This window comes from Balaenoptera acutorostrata, chromosome 15, assembly GCF_949987535.1.
Source record: "Balaenoptera acutorostrata chromosome 15, mBalAcu1.1, whole genome shotgun sequence".
Lineage (NCBI taxonomy): Eukaryota > Metazoa > Chordata > Mammalia > Artiodactyla > Balaenopteridae > Balaenoptera > Balaenoptera acutorostrata.
The window spans coordinates 51,618,970-51,631,564 of NC_080078.1; the positions used below are offsets into that span (position 1 = coordinate 51,618,970).

General features: G+C 54.7%; 1 protein-coding gene across 2 annotated transcripts in view; it reads left to right on the forward strand.

Moving 5' to 3' along the window:
- Nucleotides 1-349: 349 nt before the first annotated feature.
- The window catches only part of JAG1 (jagged canonical Notch ligand 1), a 35,326-nt gene continuing 23,080 nt past the window's right edge, over nt 350-12,595 (forward strand). The window contains exons 1-3 of one of the 2 annotated variants that reach the window (XM_057528571.1): nt 350-899; nt 1,339-1,644; nt 10,216-10,267. In XM_057528571.1, the coding sequence (XP_057384554.1) occupies nt 819-899; nt 1,339-1,644; nt 10,216-10,267 (439 nt within the window). In that variant the 5' untranslated portion in view covers nt 350-818. The remainder of the gene's footprint in view (nt 900-1,338; nt 1,645-10,215; nt 10,268-12,595) is intronic. The other variant, XM_007165258.3, reaches the window with a different exon arrangement.

Genomic DNA, 12,595 nt, shown 5'->3' on the forward strand with positions numbered 1-12,595 from the left:
GGCCCCGGGCGTCTAACTGGCTTAGCGCGTCCCAGAGCGACGGAGACCTCCCGTTCCTCCCCGCGCCCTACCCCCTACACCCTTCCCGCCTGGCCCAAAGCGCCCGAGGGCGGGGGTCTGCGCTGGGCCCCCCAGACGTCTACGCGGCCCTGCGCGTCCCTGAGCCCCCTGCCCCTTCCAAGTTCCTCCCTGTACTCCCCCACCCCATCCAACGGGAGGGAAGGGGCGTGTCGAGGGTGGACACGCCCCTCATGAATATTAATAAGCGCGCATGCGCCTGCCAGGCGCGCTGGGTAGAGGTGGCTAGCCCCGGCCGCGGCTCCCAGACGGGCTCTCTGAGTCCCTCTCCGAGAGCCGGGCGGGCACGCGTCATTGTGTTACCTGCGACCGGCCCGCGAGCTGGGTTCGGGTTGTTTTTTTTTTTCCTCCCCTCCCTCCCTCCTCTCTAAGCAGCTGATCTGAAAGGGAATAAAAGGCTGCGCATAATCATAATAATAAAAGAAGGGGAGCTCGAGAGAAGGAAAGAAAGCCGGGAGGTGGAAGAGGAGGGGGAGCGCCTCAAAGAAGCAATCAGAATAATAAAAGGAGGCCGGGCTCTTTGCCTTCTGGAACGGGCCGCTCTTGAAAGGGCTTTTGAAAAGTGGTGTTGTTTTCCAGTCGTGCATGCTCCAATCGGCGGAGTATATTAGAGCCGGGACGCGGCGGCCGCAGGGGCAGCGGCGACGGCAGCACCGGCGGCAGCACCAGCGGCAGCACCAGCGCGAGCAGCAGCGGCGGCGGCGGCGGCGTCCCGAGTGCCCGCGGCGCGCGGTGCAGCGATGCGGTCCCCACGGACGCGCGGCCGGCCCGGGCGCCCCCTGAGCCTCCTGCTCGCCCTGCTCTGCGCCCTGCGAGCCAAGGTAAGAGCCCGCCGGGCCACTCTCCCGACCCGTCCTCTTCTTTCCCTCGCGGCGCCCCGGACGCCTGCGGTTGAGCGTCTGGGAGCGGGCTCGGTAGCCCTGGGGCGCCGGCTCCCGCCCCGGCCCCTGCGCCCGAGAAGCTGCACCTGGGCTGGGGGAGCCCCCTGGCTCCTAAATGTACCCTCCAGGCTGGGCAGAGCGCGCGTTCGCTCCGCTCTTGCTCCCGGGGGGGGGGAGGGCAATCGTATCGGTTTGCTCCCACACTCTAGCCTCTCAAGCCCGGGAATCACGTTGAGTCCTTGCACCTAGTTTTGTAAAATTATTTTCACTTGGCGCCAAGGGCTCGTCGGGGCGGGCGGGGAGGGAGTCGCCACTTCCACCCTCGAAGAAAACAACTTTCCCCTGCGCTGACCTCCCTCCCTCCCTCTCTCGCCGGCAGGTGTGCGGGGCCTCCGGCCAGTTCGAGTTGGAGATCCTTTCCATGCAGAACGTGAACGGGGAGCTGCAAAACGGGAACTGCTGCGGCGGCGCCCGGAACCCGGGGGACCGCAAGTGCTCTCGCGACGAGTGTGACACGTACTTCAAAGTGTGCCTCAAGGAGTACCAGTCGCGCGTCACGGCCGGGGGGCCCTGCAGCTTCGGCTCGGGGTCCACGCCTGTCATCGGGGGCAACACCTTCAACCTCAAGGCCAGTCGCGGCAACGAACGCAACCGCATCGTGCTGCCTTTCAGTTTTGCCTGGCCGGTGAGTGCCGGCCGGGGGGCGGCCGGGCCGTGGTTTGCACCCGTGGGCCGAGCTCTGCTTTCTCTTGAGAGAGGAGAGGGGATTTAAAGGGCCTTGGCTGGAAGCTCGGCACTAACCCGGGATGTCTCTGTGGTGGCAGGGTTAGGGAGCCGAGGCTCTGTAGCTAGATCTCGGCAGGCCCCAGCCCCAGAGCTTTTTGCTAAGCGCTCGAAAGTGGGACCCCAGAGCGGGTGGTGGGGCAAGGCTCCTAGGAAGGCCGGTTGAAACTTGCAACTTGAAGGCCCGAGAGTAACCGCCCGAGCCAAGAGGTCATTATAGATGATCTTTGCTCAACCTATTAAACCTGATGCGCCGGGGAAGGCGGCTCGGCACAGTTCTGGCCTCCGAACGCCGTCCAAATTGGCACCCTCGCGTTTCCCGTGAGCAGCCGGGAGGGCGGGTGTGTCCTTCCTGGAGGGTGTGGGGAGCCCACTTCCCGCTGCTCCCCGGGAGATTTCGGTGCGTGCGGGGGCGCGCTCTGGGCTGAGTGTAAGGCCCGGGGACGGCCGCCGCCGGGGGGCGGCCGGGCTTTCCCCAGAGCTGTGGGCGCGAGAGCCATCCGCCCCCTGCCGGCCCCTTCCTGCCCTCGCCCCCGCGCGGCGTAGCCCTTGTGGCCTCAACTTCCAGCGGTTCCCGGGCTCTGGAACAGCTGTGTTTGCAAACTTCCCCGGGAAGGGCGGGGGTGCGCCCTCGTCCGGTGGGCGCGCGGGCCCCGCGAGCGTCGGGGGGCGTGCCGAGGCCTGGAAGGGGCGGCCCGAGCGAGGCAGCCCATGCGGGTGCAAGTGCACAGACCCACGACTCCGGAGCCGCTCGAGGCCCGGGCCCCGCTGGCAGACCCTGCACCGAGGCCCTGGCAACGTCTCGAAATGGGTGGAAGGAAGATGAGTGTGATTGCAGAAGGGGAGGAAAGGGGAAAATGTTGGTGCCCTCTGCCCCGCTCCTGCCGTCCAGGAGGCGTGACTCAGTACCAGGACTGGGGCTTGGCCCGGTCTGTGCTGGGCGGGTGGGTGGTGAGAGGGGGGAGGTCGGTGCCCTGGGGAATACTCTTCGCCACGTGCTCTGATGGGGCGCACTCTGCTGCCTCCTATCGCGGGCTAGGGCTGGAATCGCAACTGTGGGAAGGGAGGGGAGAGAGTCGGCCTTGGAGTGTGTGAGAAGCTTGGGGTGGCTCTCAAGGCCCGTGTTGACTGGGGCTGGCGTTATAAAGTGCCCTCTGCCTGGGTGAGATGAGACATTTATCAGAAACATACCAGTAAAAGGGGCTTATAAAAACCTGTGGTTTGTGGAATTCTCTGAGAATGGAGGACTGAGTCTGTTGTGGGATCTCATTTTTACAAAGAGTGTTTATCTTGTTTGTTAATCCCCTTTAGGGAGAACTTTAAGCTAAAGAGGTTGGCCACTTTTTAATCTGGCTGGGCCCAAGTTGACTGTGACGACTGACTGCCCTTGCCCGTGTCCGAGTGTCTGGAGGTAGGGGGAAGGGGCCTGCAGGTGGTTCCACCCGCCTGGAGGATCAGTCCGGAGCCCCTCGCTTTTCACAAGACCATAAAAGGAATCTTATTACTGATGTGGAAAAGCTGCAGGGCTGGCTGAGGTTCATCTTGGAGAGGAGGGTCAGAGAAACGGCTGGGGTGAACACAGGGAGGCTTGCTCTCCTGGCTGGCTGGGGAAAGTGACCCAGAAGGTGTGTCTGCCTCCTTTTGACACTTGGCAGAGAGCCCGAGATGGGGAAGAGCGGCAGTGGTGTGTGAGGGCAGGGAGACGATTGATTTGCTGGTGCTCGTCTGTGGTTTCAGGCCCCACGGGTCACCAACCATGAAATAGACTCTCGGCTTTTCTAGAATGGGGGAGACGGCTGGAGCTCACACTGAGAGTGTGGTTCTTTTGAAGCTGGGCCAAATGCCTGCGTCCCTCATAAACAAGTCCCCACCCCACTGCCCCAAAAAGGCCTGCTGTGCAGCGTAAGCTTGACTTCCCAAGAGAGAGTGGAGGTGGGGTGTGCCGTGTTATTTTCCCCAGCACGGTTGGAGAAACACCACTGTCTGTAACTTTCAAGAATGATTCCAGTGTGAGTGTTAACTGAAGTGAAAGCACTTAGGTAGCTGGATTAGTACTGAAGTAGATCGCACAGCTTCATTCAGTTTGGCAATTAAATATTAATGAGTGTGTATTTAAAGCTGATGTCTTAAATAGGTAATAGCTGAACTTGGTATAGAATTCAAGATGGAACAAGGAGGATACAGGGTTTAAAAAAACCAAAAAACAAACCACCTTGGACTTCCCGGCCCCTAAGCTTCTAACCCTTAGGCAGCCACAATTAGCGTCCACGTGGTTCCTCCCAAGTTTGCTGACAGTGGCAGAGAGGTGGTTCAGGGTGCACAAAAGAAGGTCACTTTAGAAGGTGGTGTAATTATGTGTTTTGTCTGGAATTATGACCCCAATCAAACAACTGCTTGTGTTCTGAAAAGGAAGAGGAGAAAACGATTTGGTCAGATATGAAGTGTAATCCACAGGCCAGTGTCCTTGTGAGAAGCTCTGTGCTGTGGGCCTGCCCTCCAGACAGTATCTGATTGTGTCCCACTTGGGGTCCACTGCCGCAGCCTGGTGATGGTTTTCTTTCGTGGCTTCTAATGAGCATAGCGGTACTGCTCGGAGGGGCTTGACTTGAAGCAACTAGCCTGATTTATGATCCTCCAATCAGGGGACCCAGTGATAAGACCATACATTATCGGAGGTAATTAGGCTCAACAGGAAATGATTGGGGAATAACCATTTAGAAATCACTGAAATGGTTAAGTTGCACTTCCCAAAATTAGTACTAAATCCCAGGAGTGCCTGCTAATTAAAAATACATTAGTGTAATTACCACTACCCAGCCCCAAAAGCTTTTTAGGAAATCCAGAACCCCAGTTAGCTGTACTGATGCTTTGCTGGCCCTGGAGTGAAGTGAATCTGGAGAAATTTGGGGGGAAGCAGTTCAGGTACCTGGTCTCTCGGCCTCATATTTAAATGCCATTGACATTGATAAAAGGCTTGCTGAGATCAACTTCCATCTTTTAGGAAAACGCAGTGAAGTGTGATTCTTGCATACCAGAGGGATGCCAGCTTTGGCCCCGTTCACACTTGAGGCCTGAATGACCAACGGCCAGGGGTTTAGGTAAATTGGATGCTATAAGGTTAGTCGCAGACTATAACTGACATGCCCTTGCCTTTATGCCTTCCTCTGTGCTTTCGGGTCCCTAGGCCTCCGCAGATGGGGTAGCCACGTGGAGGGATGGGATTCTCATTTGAACTGGCTCCTTTCTGCAGTCAGAATGTGCCACCCACGTGGTCAGCATGCGTGCATACAAATAGCACACGTGTGTACGTGCTCAGAGCAAGGGACTTTCTGTGTATGGGGAAAACACCCTTTGCCCTAAGATACCTACCTCGAACTAAAGTGATGAAATGATATGTCTGCATTGCAAAACCAGGCTGGAGAGAAAGTTGAGTGATGCTTGCTTTGTACTAAGTGTCTGCAGAATGGCTGCTCCCCACATGGAATCCCTATTCAAGGTACTTGGTTTCTAATAGTTCTTTCCTCTTCCAGGTGTAACCTCTGTGTGCTCGTCCTCCTTGTTGTCTTGTTTCTTAGCAACTTATTCAAACCTCCAGTACTTATAGGAGTTTACAACCCACCAGCTCCACACCCGTAATTCTACAGGGACTTCAAACATTTTTCAAGAATGGTGAAGCTTTTGGCATGGAGGCTCTTTGGGGGAGTTGGATGGGTAAGGAGGAGAGGCAGCAGCTACTTACAAAGCATGTAGCCTCCCAGAAAGCCAGCAATCTGAGTGCTGCCTAAAATCTTTACAGCAAATAGTTGTAAGGGACCTTTTGGATGGAAGGTATGTGGAAAGTTTAGCATAGAGGAGAAATGTTATTCATGAAAAAAACGAAGCCAAGGCAACAGGGAGTCTTCACGTCCTGATCTGAAAACAGGAATGCAAACAGAGGCCTTGGCCGGATTCATGGCAGCCACTGGCCCATTGTAGGAGGGCCAGAACCTGGTTCCAATGCCAGACTTTCAAGATTAGTTACAGTGTAAGAATGCGTAATCTCTGGATGTGCGTACAGTCAGCATGGTCATCCATAAAGGCAAATATTCCTGAGAACTCCCCCTTGGTAAATGTTCAGAGACATGTTCCCTCTGCCCCTTCAACCCCCATGGTGAGGTTCCAAGCTGCTCCAGCTTTTAAATGCATTAAAAAAAAAAAAATTAGCCGTAAACAAACCTAACCTAGTTTCCAACTTTAGGAAGATGCTTGTTTTAGTATGCATGGGAAGTGATGATTCTTGTGTTTTCTAGAATGGTAGAGGCGGAGGGGTAGGGTTCTGGGTTCAGAAATGTCCTGCCTCTAGCTTGGCATGGGGCGGGGGTGAGGGGCTGTGTTGTGACTTCTTGCTGGTTTCTGATCACCGCGTGCACTACCCTGCCCTGTGGCCCTTGTTTCTGTGGCACCAGTGACATTTGTCTCTGGTGCATTGCATGTGCTGGGAGGACACAACAGCGTGGCTCGCGGTGGTTAAAAGTGGCACATAAATAGTCAAACATTCAAGGCCCTCTACCAGCTCAGCCCAGTCTTTATGCGCTTCTGGTAAATGAGTAGAAAGGCATCTTGTTCAGGCTTGCTCTGTGTGAACCGGACGGTTGTGCTTGGCTGGTTTCTCGGTATTCTATCTATTAACCTCGCCACCCTTTTGTAACTGGTGCATTTAATTATCAGTGGGATGCTTTTCAAACAGGTAGGGGTAATGATGGGAAAGGGGGTGGGGGGCCTCTCATTGAGAGTCTCAAATCTGGATATGAGCTTCGGGGCCCCGCTTGGTGAGTCTTTGAGGTGGGCTTTCATGAGAAAATCACCCTTTGTTACCAGATCAGACTCTATTGAAATGTCAAGCCCTGCAGACTAAATTGCTTTCTGTGACTGAGGTCTCAGCTGGGATGCCATGGGGTGGTTGTCCTCCCTCCGTGCCTCACCTTGCCCAAACCCTGCAACACTTGAATCGTCGGGGCGAGCGTGCATGTACCCACTCATGACATCTCTGGAGCCTTTATTGAATATGTTTGTGCTTGGAATGTTTTATACTCCGGCCACCCAGACGCAGGCAGGACAATAGTGTGGCCGAATTGACTGAAATGAGGATTACAGGGAATAATGCAGCCTCTCCACAAATAATGCAGATACAGGGCCAGCCTCAGGAAGCGACAGTTGAGTCAGCAGAGCACAGGGCCCCAGACCGACCTGGGGCCGATGACTCTGTACAATGGCCCTGTGGGCGCTCCCAGGGCGCGCTCCCTGCCGCCTGCCCTGCAGCCCAGGCTTTTGGATGCCGCACGTGTGCCGTTTGCATGGTGGGCTGTTTGGCAGGAGGGGAAGCAGCAGCTTCTCAGGGCTTGGTTTGGCTGCCACTGTTGCCAGGAAGAGGAAGCTCTCAGCTGCCAGCACAATTACCTTTGTTTCTCACATCCCCCCTTCTTAATATGGCAATTAAGTGCTTACCACTCCACCTGGTGCCAAGGTAACCACCATGGGGCTGGATGGGCGCGGAAAACAGGCCTCCCGCAGCCCCAGTGCCAAGGGCGGGAGGAGGCGCCGGGGGCCCTTCGATGCCAGGACCCTCCTGGAGGTAGAATTCCATGGGTGTCCTCCCCAGAGGTCCTCCTGAAAGCTGACCATTGCTCCTTCCTGCTGCACGAGAGTGAGAACCAGCTGCCGTGTTGCCAGGTTTCCCTGGAGCTGGGAAGGACAGAAGCGATTCACACTGTGAACCCAGACTGAAGATCTGCTGGCCGCCCATCCCTCCTGCTTTACCCCCAGTCCATTTTTCTGGAAAAATTTAAGGAAAAATAGATGAATGCCAGGTAGCTTTTTATAAGAATCCTGTTCTCATAGTTTGAAACCAAGAAAAATCCAGGTGTTTGCTGTCTTTTATGTTTTTTGCGGGTTGGTTTTTTTTTTGTATGAACTTGTTAATAAGTTGAAACACCTGCCCGTCATCTCGCCTGCACCCCTTCCCAAGCTGTGAGAAGGGCCCTGGGACTTGGCCTCTCTAGGGTTAGGTTTGCATGGCCGCTTGGGTGTGATGTGATTGTAGCGGAATGCCGGTTTGGGGCCTGGTAGCCGGCCTTGATGGCATAAGGTGCGCGTGGTCTGGATCCCGGAGTCTGGATGTACATTCTGGGATGTACAGAGGTCAAGCGTGGGCCTGGGAAAAATTAAAGTTCCCTAGCAACTAATAATCATTGCCAAATTATCTCGATTGTTGATCTATAGTGTGGGGATGGAGTGGGAGCTTAAGAGCGCCTCCTAATAGGAGCCTTGGAGAGAATCCTTTTCTCTGAAGGCTGGGTGGGAGGAATCCTCCTGCCCCAGGAGGCGAGTCCTAGAACCACAGTCCCTTCTCTGAAACAAGGGAGAGAGACGGTCCAGGAATGCCGCTTGACTTTTCTACCAATGCCTCGTTGCCAGCGCCGCAGCCCCCAGCCCCTGCCCCACCTTCGCCTCCTAGAAGGCCGTTCATGGGGAAATCATGATGCCAGCTGGTGTCAAGGGCTCTGTACTCCTCTTTCCCCTCAAGGTGGGGCATGTTGGTCAGCGACTTCTGAGGTCTCCCAGTTCTGGGAGGATGAGTCCGGGAGAGAGCGTGGCCTTCTAGGATCTTGTGCAAGAACCAAGGACGTCCTCTCCCTTGAGCTTTAAGCAGAGTTACTGCTGTCACGCCAGCTCGGTCCCGGGATGCCTTCCCTTTCCGTGGGGTTGTGGGCATTATGTGTTTAGTGCTCGTACAAGTCTGAACAAACTCCCGGGTACCAGTGCATTTAATCAGAGGATTAATTACAACAATATGTGGAAGTGGAGAACGTGGGTCTTGACGTGACCAGCAAATGAAGGGCTTCATTATCCAGAATCAGCCCCACATCTGGCCTCATTTGGACTTGGCTCTCATGTCAAATCAGTAGAGAAACCTAACTTCTTGGTGCTCTCAGGGAAGAGTCCGGTAATTTGTAGGAAGTCCTAAGAAACACAGAGGCAGTAAATAAGGTGTAACTTTCACTAATAAAACACCAGTGACGACAGCAATGAATTTGGACCTCTGGCCACTTGCGGGAGAGGGCTGGGTATGTGCCCCGGCTTGCCCGGTTTTGCTTGCTTTTCTGAGCATTTTCCCACAGTTATCAGTGAGCGAAATGGAATCCTACTCTGCTTTGAGTATGAAACATATTTCGGCTGAATTCCAAGGCGGGGTCTATCACAGGATATTTTTATGTTCAGAGACCTGCTGGGTCGCTGTGTGAGCAGTAAGCTTGCTTTGAGTTATGAATGAAGTTCCTTTTTTTTTTTTTTTTTCTTCCCCCCTCTGTTTTTGCCTTCACCTTGTAGGTGGCACGGTATTATTTGATCAATATACGCTACTATTTCCGACGTACTGGTACCTGCCATTGACAAGGCGGGGATACATAAAAGGGTTCATGTGCCTTTCCTCCCTACCCTCCACCCCTTCGGATACATTTCCCCAGCACCAAGATAGCAGAAGTTTTCTTGAAACCCTGGTGTTTTGTGAGACTGACCTCATTCTAAATTACAAATGAAGATTTGAGTAAAAGTGGGAATTTGCTAATGGCTTGGATTTGGGGGGGGGGGGGCGGGGAGGAGGTGGAATTCTGAGATAAGCCTGGAAGATAAAAGGTACCTTCAGTAGAATGGCTGGCATCCCGCCAGTGTCCAGGGAATTTGTTTAGTTAGTGGACCCTGATTATTCCTGGAATGTTAGATCTTATTGACAGATAAGTTTATCAATAAATACAACCCATGGGGTGCAGCTCTTTCTTCCTTTTATACTGTGGTCCCTAGAGTCTGCCCCCCCTGCACCCCCAAGTTAGGTTACCGCCTTTGTCTTCAGAGTCTATTTGCACCTACCCACCCCTCCTGCTTCCTAGAGTCACCTGATACTTGTGGGAGCCGAGATGGTCTCACACAGACAGGGCTTTCAAAGGGGTTCTGCAAAGGAAAAGGGGCCTCCCTGGGGACCTCCCCACCAGGGCCCAGAGTGTAACAGCAATCCCCAGCCCTCCTCACTGGGTGAGCGCCTCCACTCCCAGGTACCAACACCTGGTTAGGTTAGCTTAGCATCAATTCTTTGTGTGGTTTTCTCAAGCACCAGGGTTAGAGTCTGGAAAGTTTGGGAAAAGCATACGCAAAGTGTGCACAAGTATAGAGAGGTGGCATTTCTTGGTCGGGACTTCAGGCTGCCTGCACGAGGACCACGGTGGGCCCGGTGTCTTTTGCCACCCTGGGGTGGGTGCTAGGGGGAGGGGTGGGGAGTCGGTCTGGACCTAAACGCCCAAGACCTCACTTCGACAGCAAATACAGTTTCCATTTTGGCCGCATGGTTTTGTTTGGCAGGGCGTGCAGGGAGGCCGAGAAGGCCTGACCTTTGCGAGCTGACCCCCGTTTCTGAATACTGAGCTGTTGTTTATCTGTGTTACAGAGGTCCTACACTTTGCTTGTGGAGGCGTGGGATTCCAGCAATGACACTGTCCGTAAGTATCACAGCCATGGGCTGAGCGCGTGAGTCTGGAAGCACAGAGCTTGGCACCCGGTGCTTGTCAGAGCTGGATAGAGCTGTCCCCAGGCTGCTTCAGAGCTCTTCTGCCACTGCCCCCGCCCCCCCCCTCGCCCCCCCCCCCCCACTACCCAGACCTCAACGTGGAGTCTTTTTCCATCACTTCCCCTAGAATTTTCGCTTGGAATATTAAGTGGCCAGGACAGATCGCCAGTTAACTCAGTCCCTGAATACAGCCCCTAGATTATTTTTGGGATAGAGATCTTAATGGTTTTACAACTCTAAAACCTTGTAGACTCGCGAAAGGATCAAAGTAGTGACTTTTTAAAAGTCCATTTAAACTTTAAGTGAGCATTTAATCTCTCATCGGAAAGATAAAGCCCGCAGAGGTGGCTTTGGGCTCTAAAGACCAACCTTGAATTTCACTCGTTGGGCAGGTGAGCCCCCAGCCGGTCAGGGTTTCCCACACTGTGCGTGACTGGCGTTCCAGTGCCTCACGGCCATCACACTGGCCTTGTCCCCTTCTGAAAGGTGGCTCTGTTCTCAGCGCAGGCTGCTTTTCAGGGCCGCTGGGGGTGGGCGGGTGCTGGGGTCGGGGGGAAGCCCTAGAGGATGCTGGTAGAAACGGCGGCATCTGTCTGGCTTAGAACGGAGTCTTTGCTCTTGGATTGTAACTTCAAGATACGTTTCCCCTCCCTCGCTGAGACTGCCAGCCAGTTCCCTTTTTGCCAGCAGGATCTGGGTGGTTGTCATGGGAAAACTTGATTCACGCTGAAATCCGAGTCTGCGCAAGAGGAGGGGTTGACCGGCCTGGTGTCTCTGTGCGCGACCCCCCACCCCCACCCCGATCCCATCCCTCTGCGTGTCTCATCCTCTCTGACCCTTGGTGTGTTTGCTGCTAAGAACATTACCCCCTCTTCTCGCCTTGCTTTTTTCTTCCTGACTCTGGGACTGGTGAATGACCAGAGAGGGCACAGGGAGGGCCTGGAATCCAAGAGGCAGCCGCTGCCCAACTGTCTCGCTGGCCCACCTTGAGCCACACGATCACTGCTGAGCCCCTGTTGCCAGAAGCTCCAGGCCGTTTGGGTCACTCCTTGTGCTTTGGCATCTGAAGTCCAGATCCGTGGACCTTCCTCCCCGAGTGATACCCCCGTCCTGCTGTTGGTGGAGGGAGGGGAGGCAGTGACCTGCCTGGGCTGTGGCTGATGCCAGTCAGGGTCACGGGCACCTGTTTGTTCTCTGTTCCCTCCCCTGCCACACGCGTTGGGGGCTGGGTGAGCGTTATGTCACTGACCTGCTTACAGTGGTAACTGTACATTGGGAAGATGGGGGATGGGGAGGGGAAGACAGGCTCTTCAGATGTCCTGGTGCAGATGTTAACACAGTCTGGCTGGTGGCGTGAGCATCCTTGAGGTTGACCCTGGCTCCTGGTAAGAGCTGGGTTAGGACACCTGTCAGGGTGTGCAAGGGGTCCCTAGTGTTTGCAGGGCCCTTCCTGGGCCTTCCACCAGCCCACGGGTCAGGTAGCTGTTCCTCCGGAAGCTGGTGCCCCTCCAGAGCTGCCCACGGTTGTCTGCCCCATTTTGGGGTTCTGGAGCCTCTCCTCTCTTCCTGGGAGGTAAAATCACTGGAAGGACACAGGAAGACTTGGGGTAGAGATAATAAAGGGCTTTCAGACCTCTACTCTTGAAGAGAGGGGTTGCCTCAAAGTCACGGAATGCCCACTGCAGGGCACTGAGCCTCACTTCTGTGACCCTGGTGAGGAGGAATGGGGGTTTGCTGGGAGTGGCTTATCCACGTGCTTGTCCAGCCTCCCTTTTGCGATGCTTCCAAGGTATCTCGGATTCCAGCGTATTCAGAACCAAATGTGTCATCTTCCCTCCCCAAAAGCAGAGCCTGCCTAGGGCCCTTTATGGATGACTGGCACCAGCATTTGAACACCCAGTACCATAAGCCAGAAATCGGGACAGCACCCCCTGTGTACCACCGTCTCTTAGCATCCGTATCTAATCCACCTCCAAGTTCTGAAAATCTTATGTCCAGTGCCCCACACCCAATCCTGATGCCTCCCTCCACCTCCCCTGCTGTTACCCTGGTCCATGTCACCATCTGCTTACGCCTGAATTCTTACAGTAGAGGCTGAATTAATGCACCCCTATCTACTCTGGTCTACCTCCAGCGCTTTCTCCATTCTCCTGCCATCTTGATCTTTTCAGAGCATAAAGTTTGAGTGTCACCTTTACTGAGAGCCACTTGGTAACTTCCTGTTGCCCTTGGGACAGATCTTTGTGTGGCCCCAAAGCCC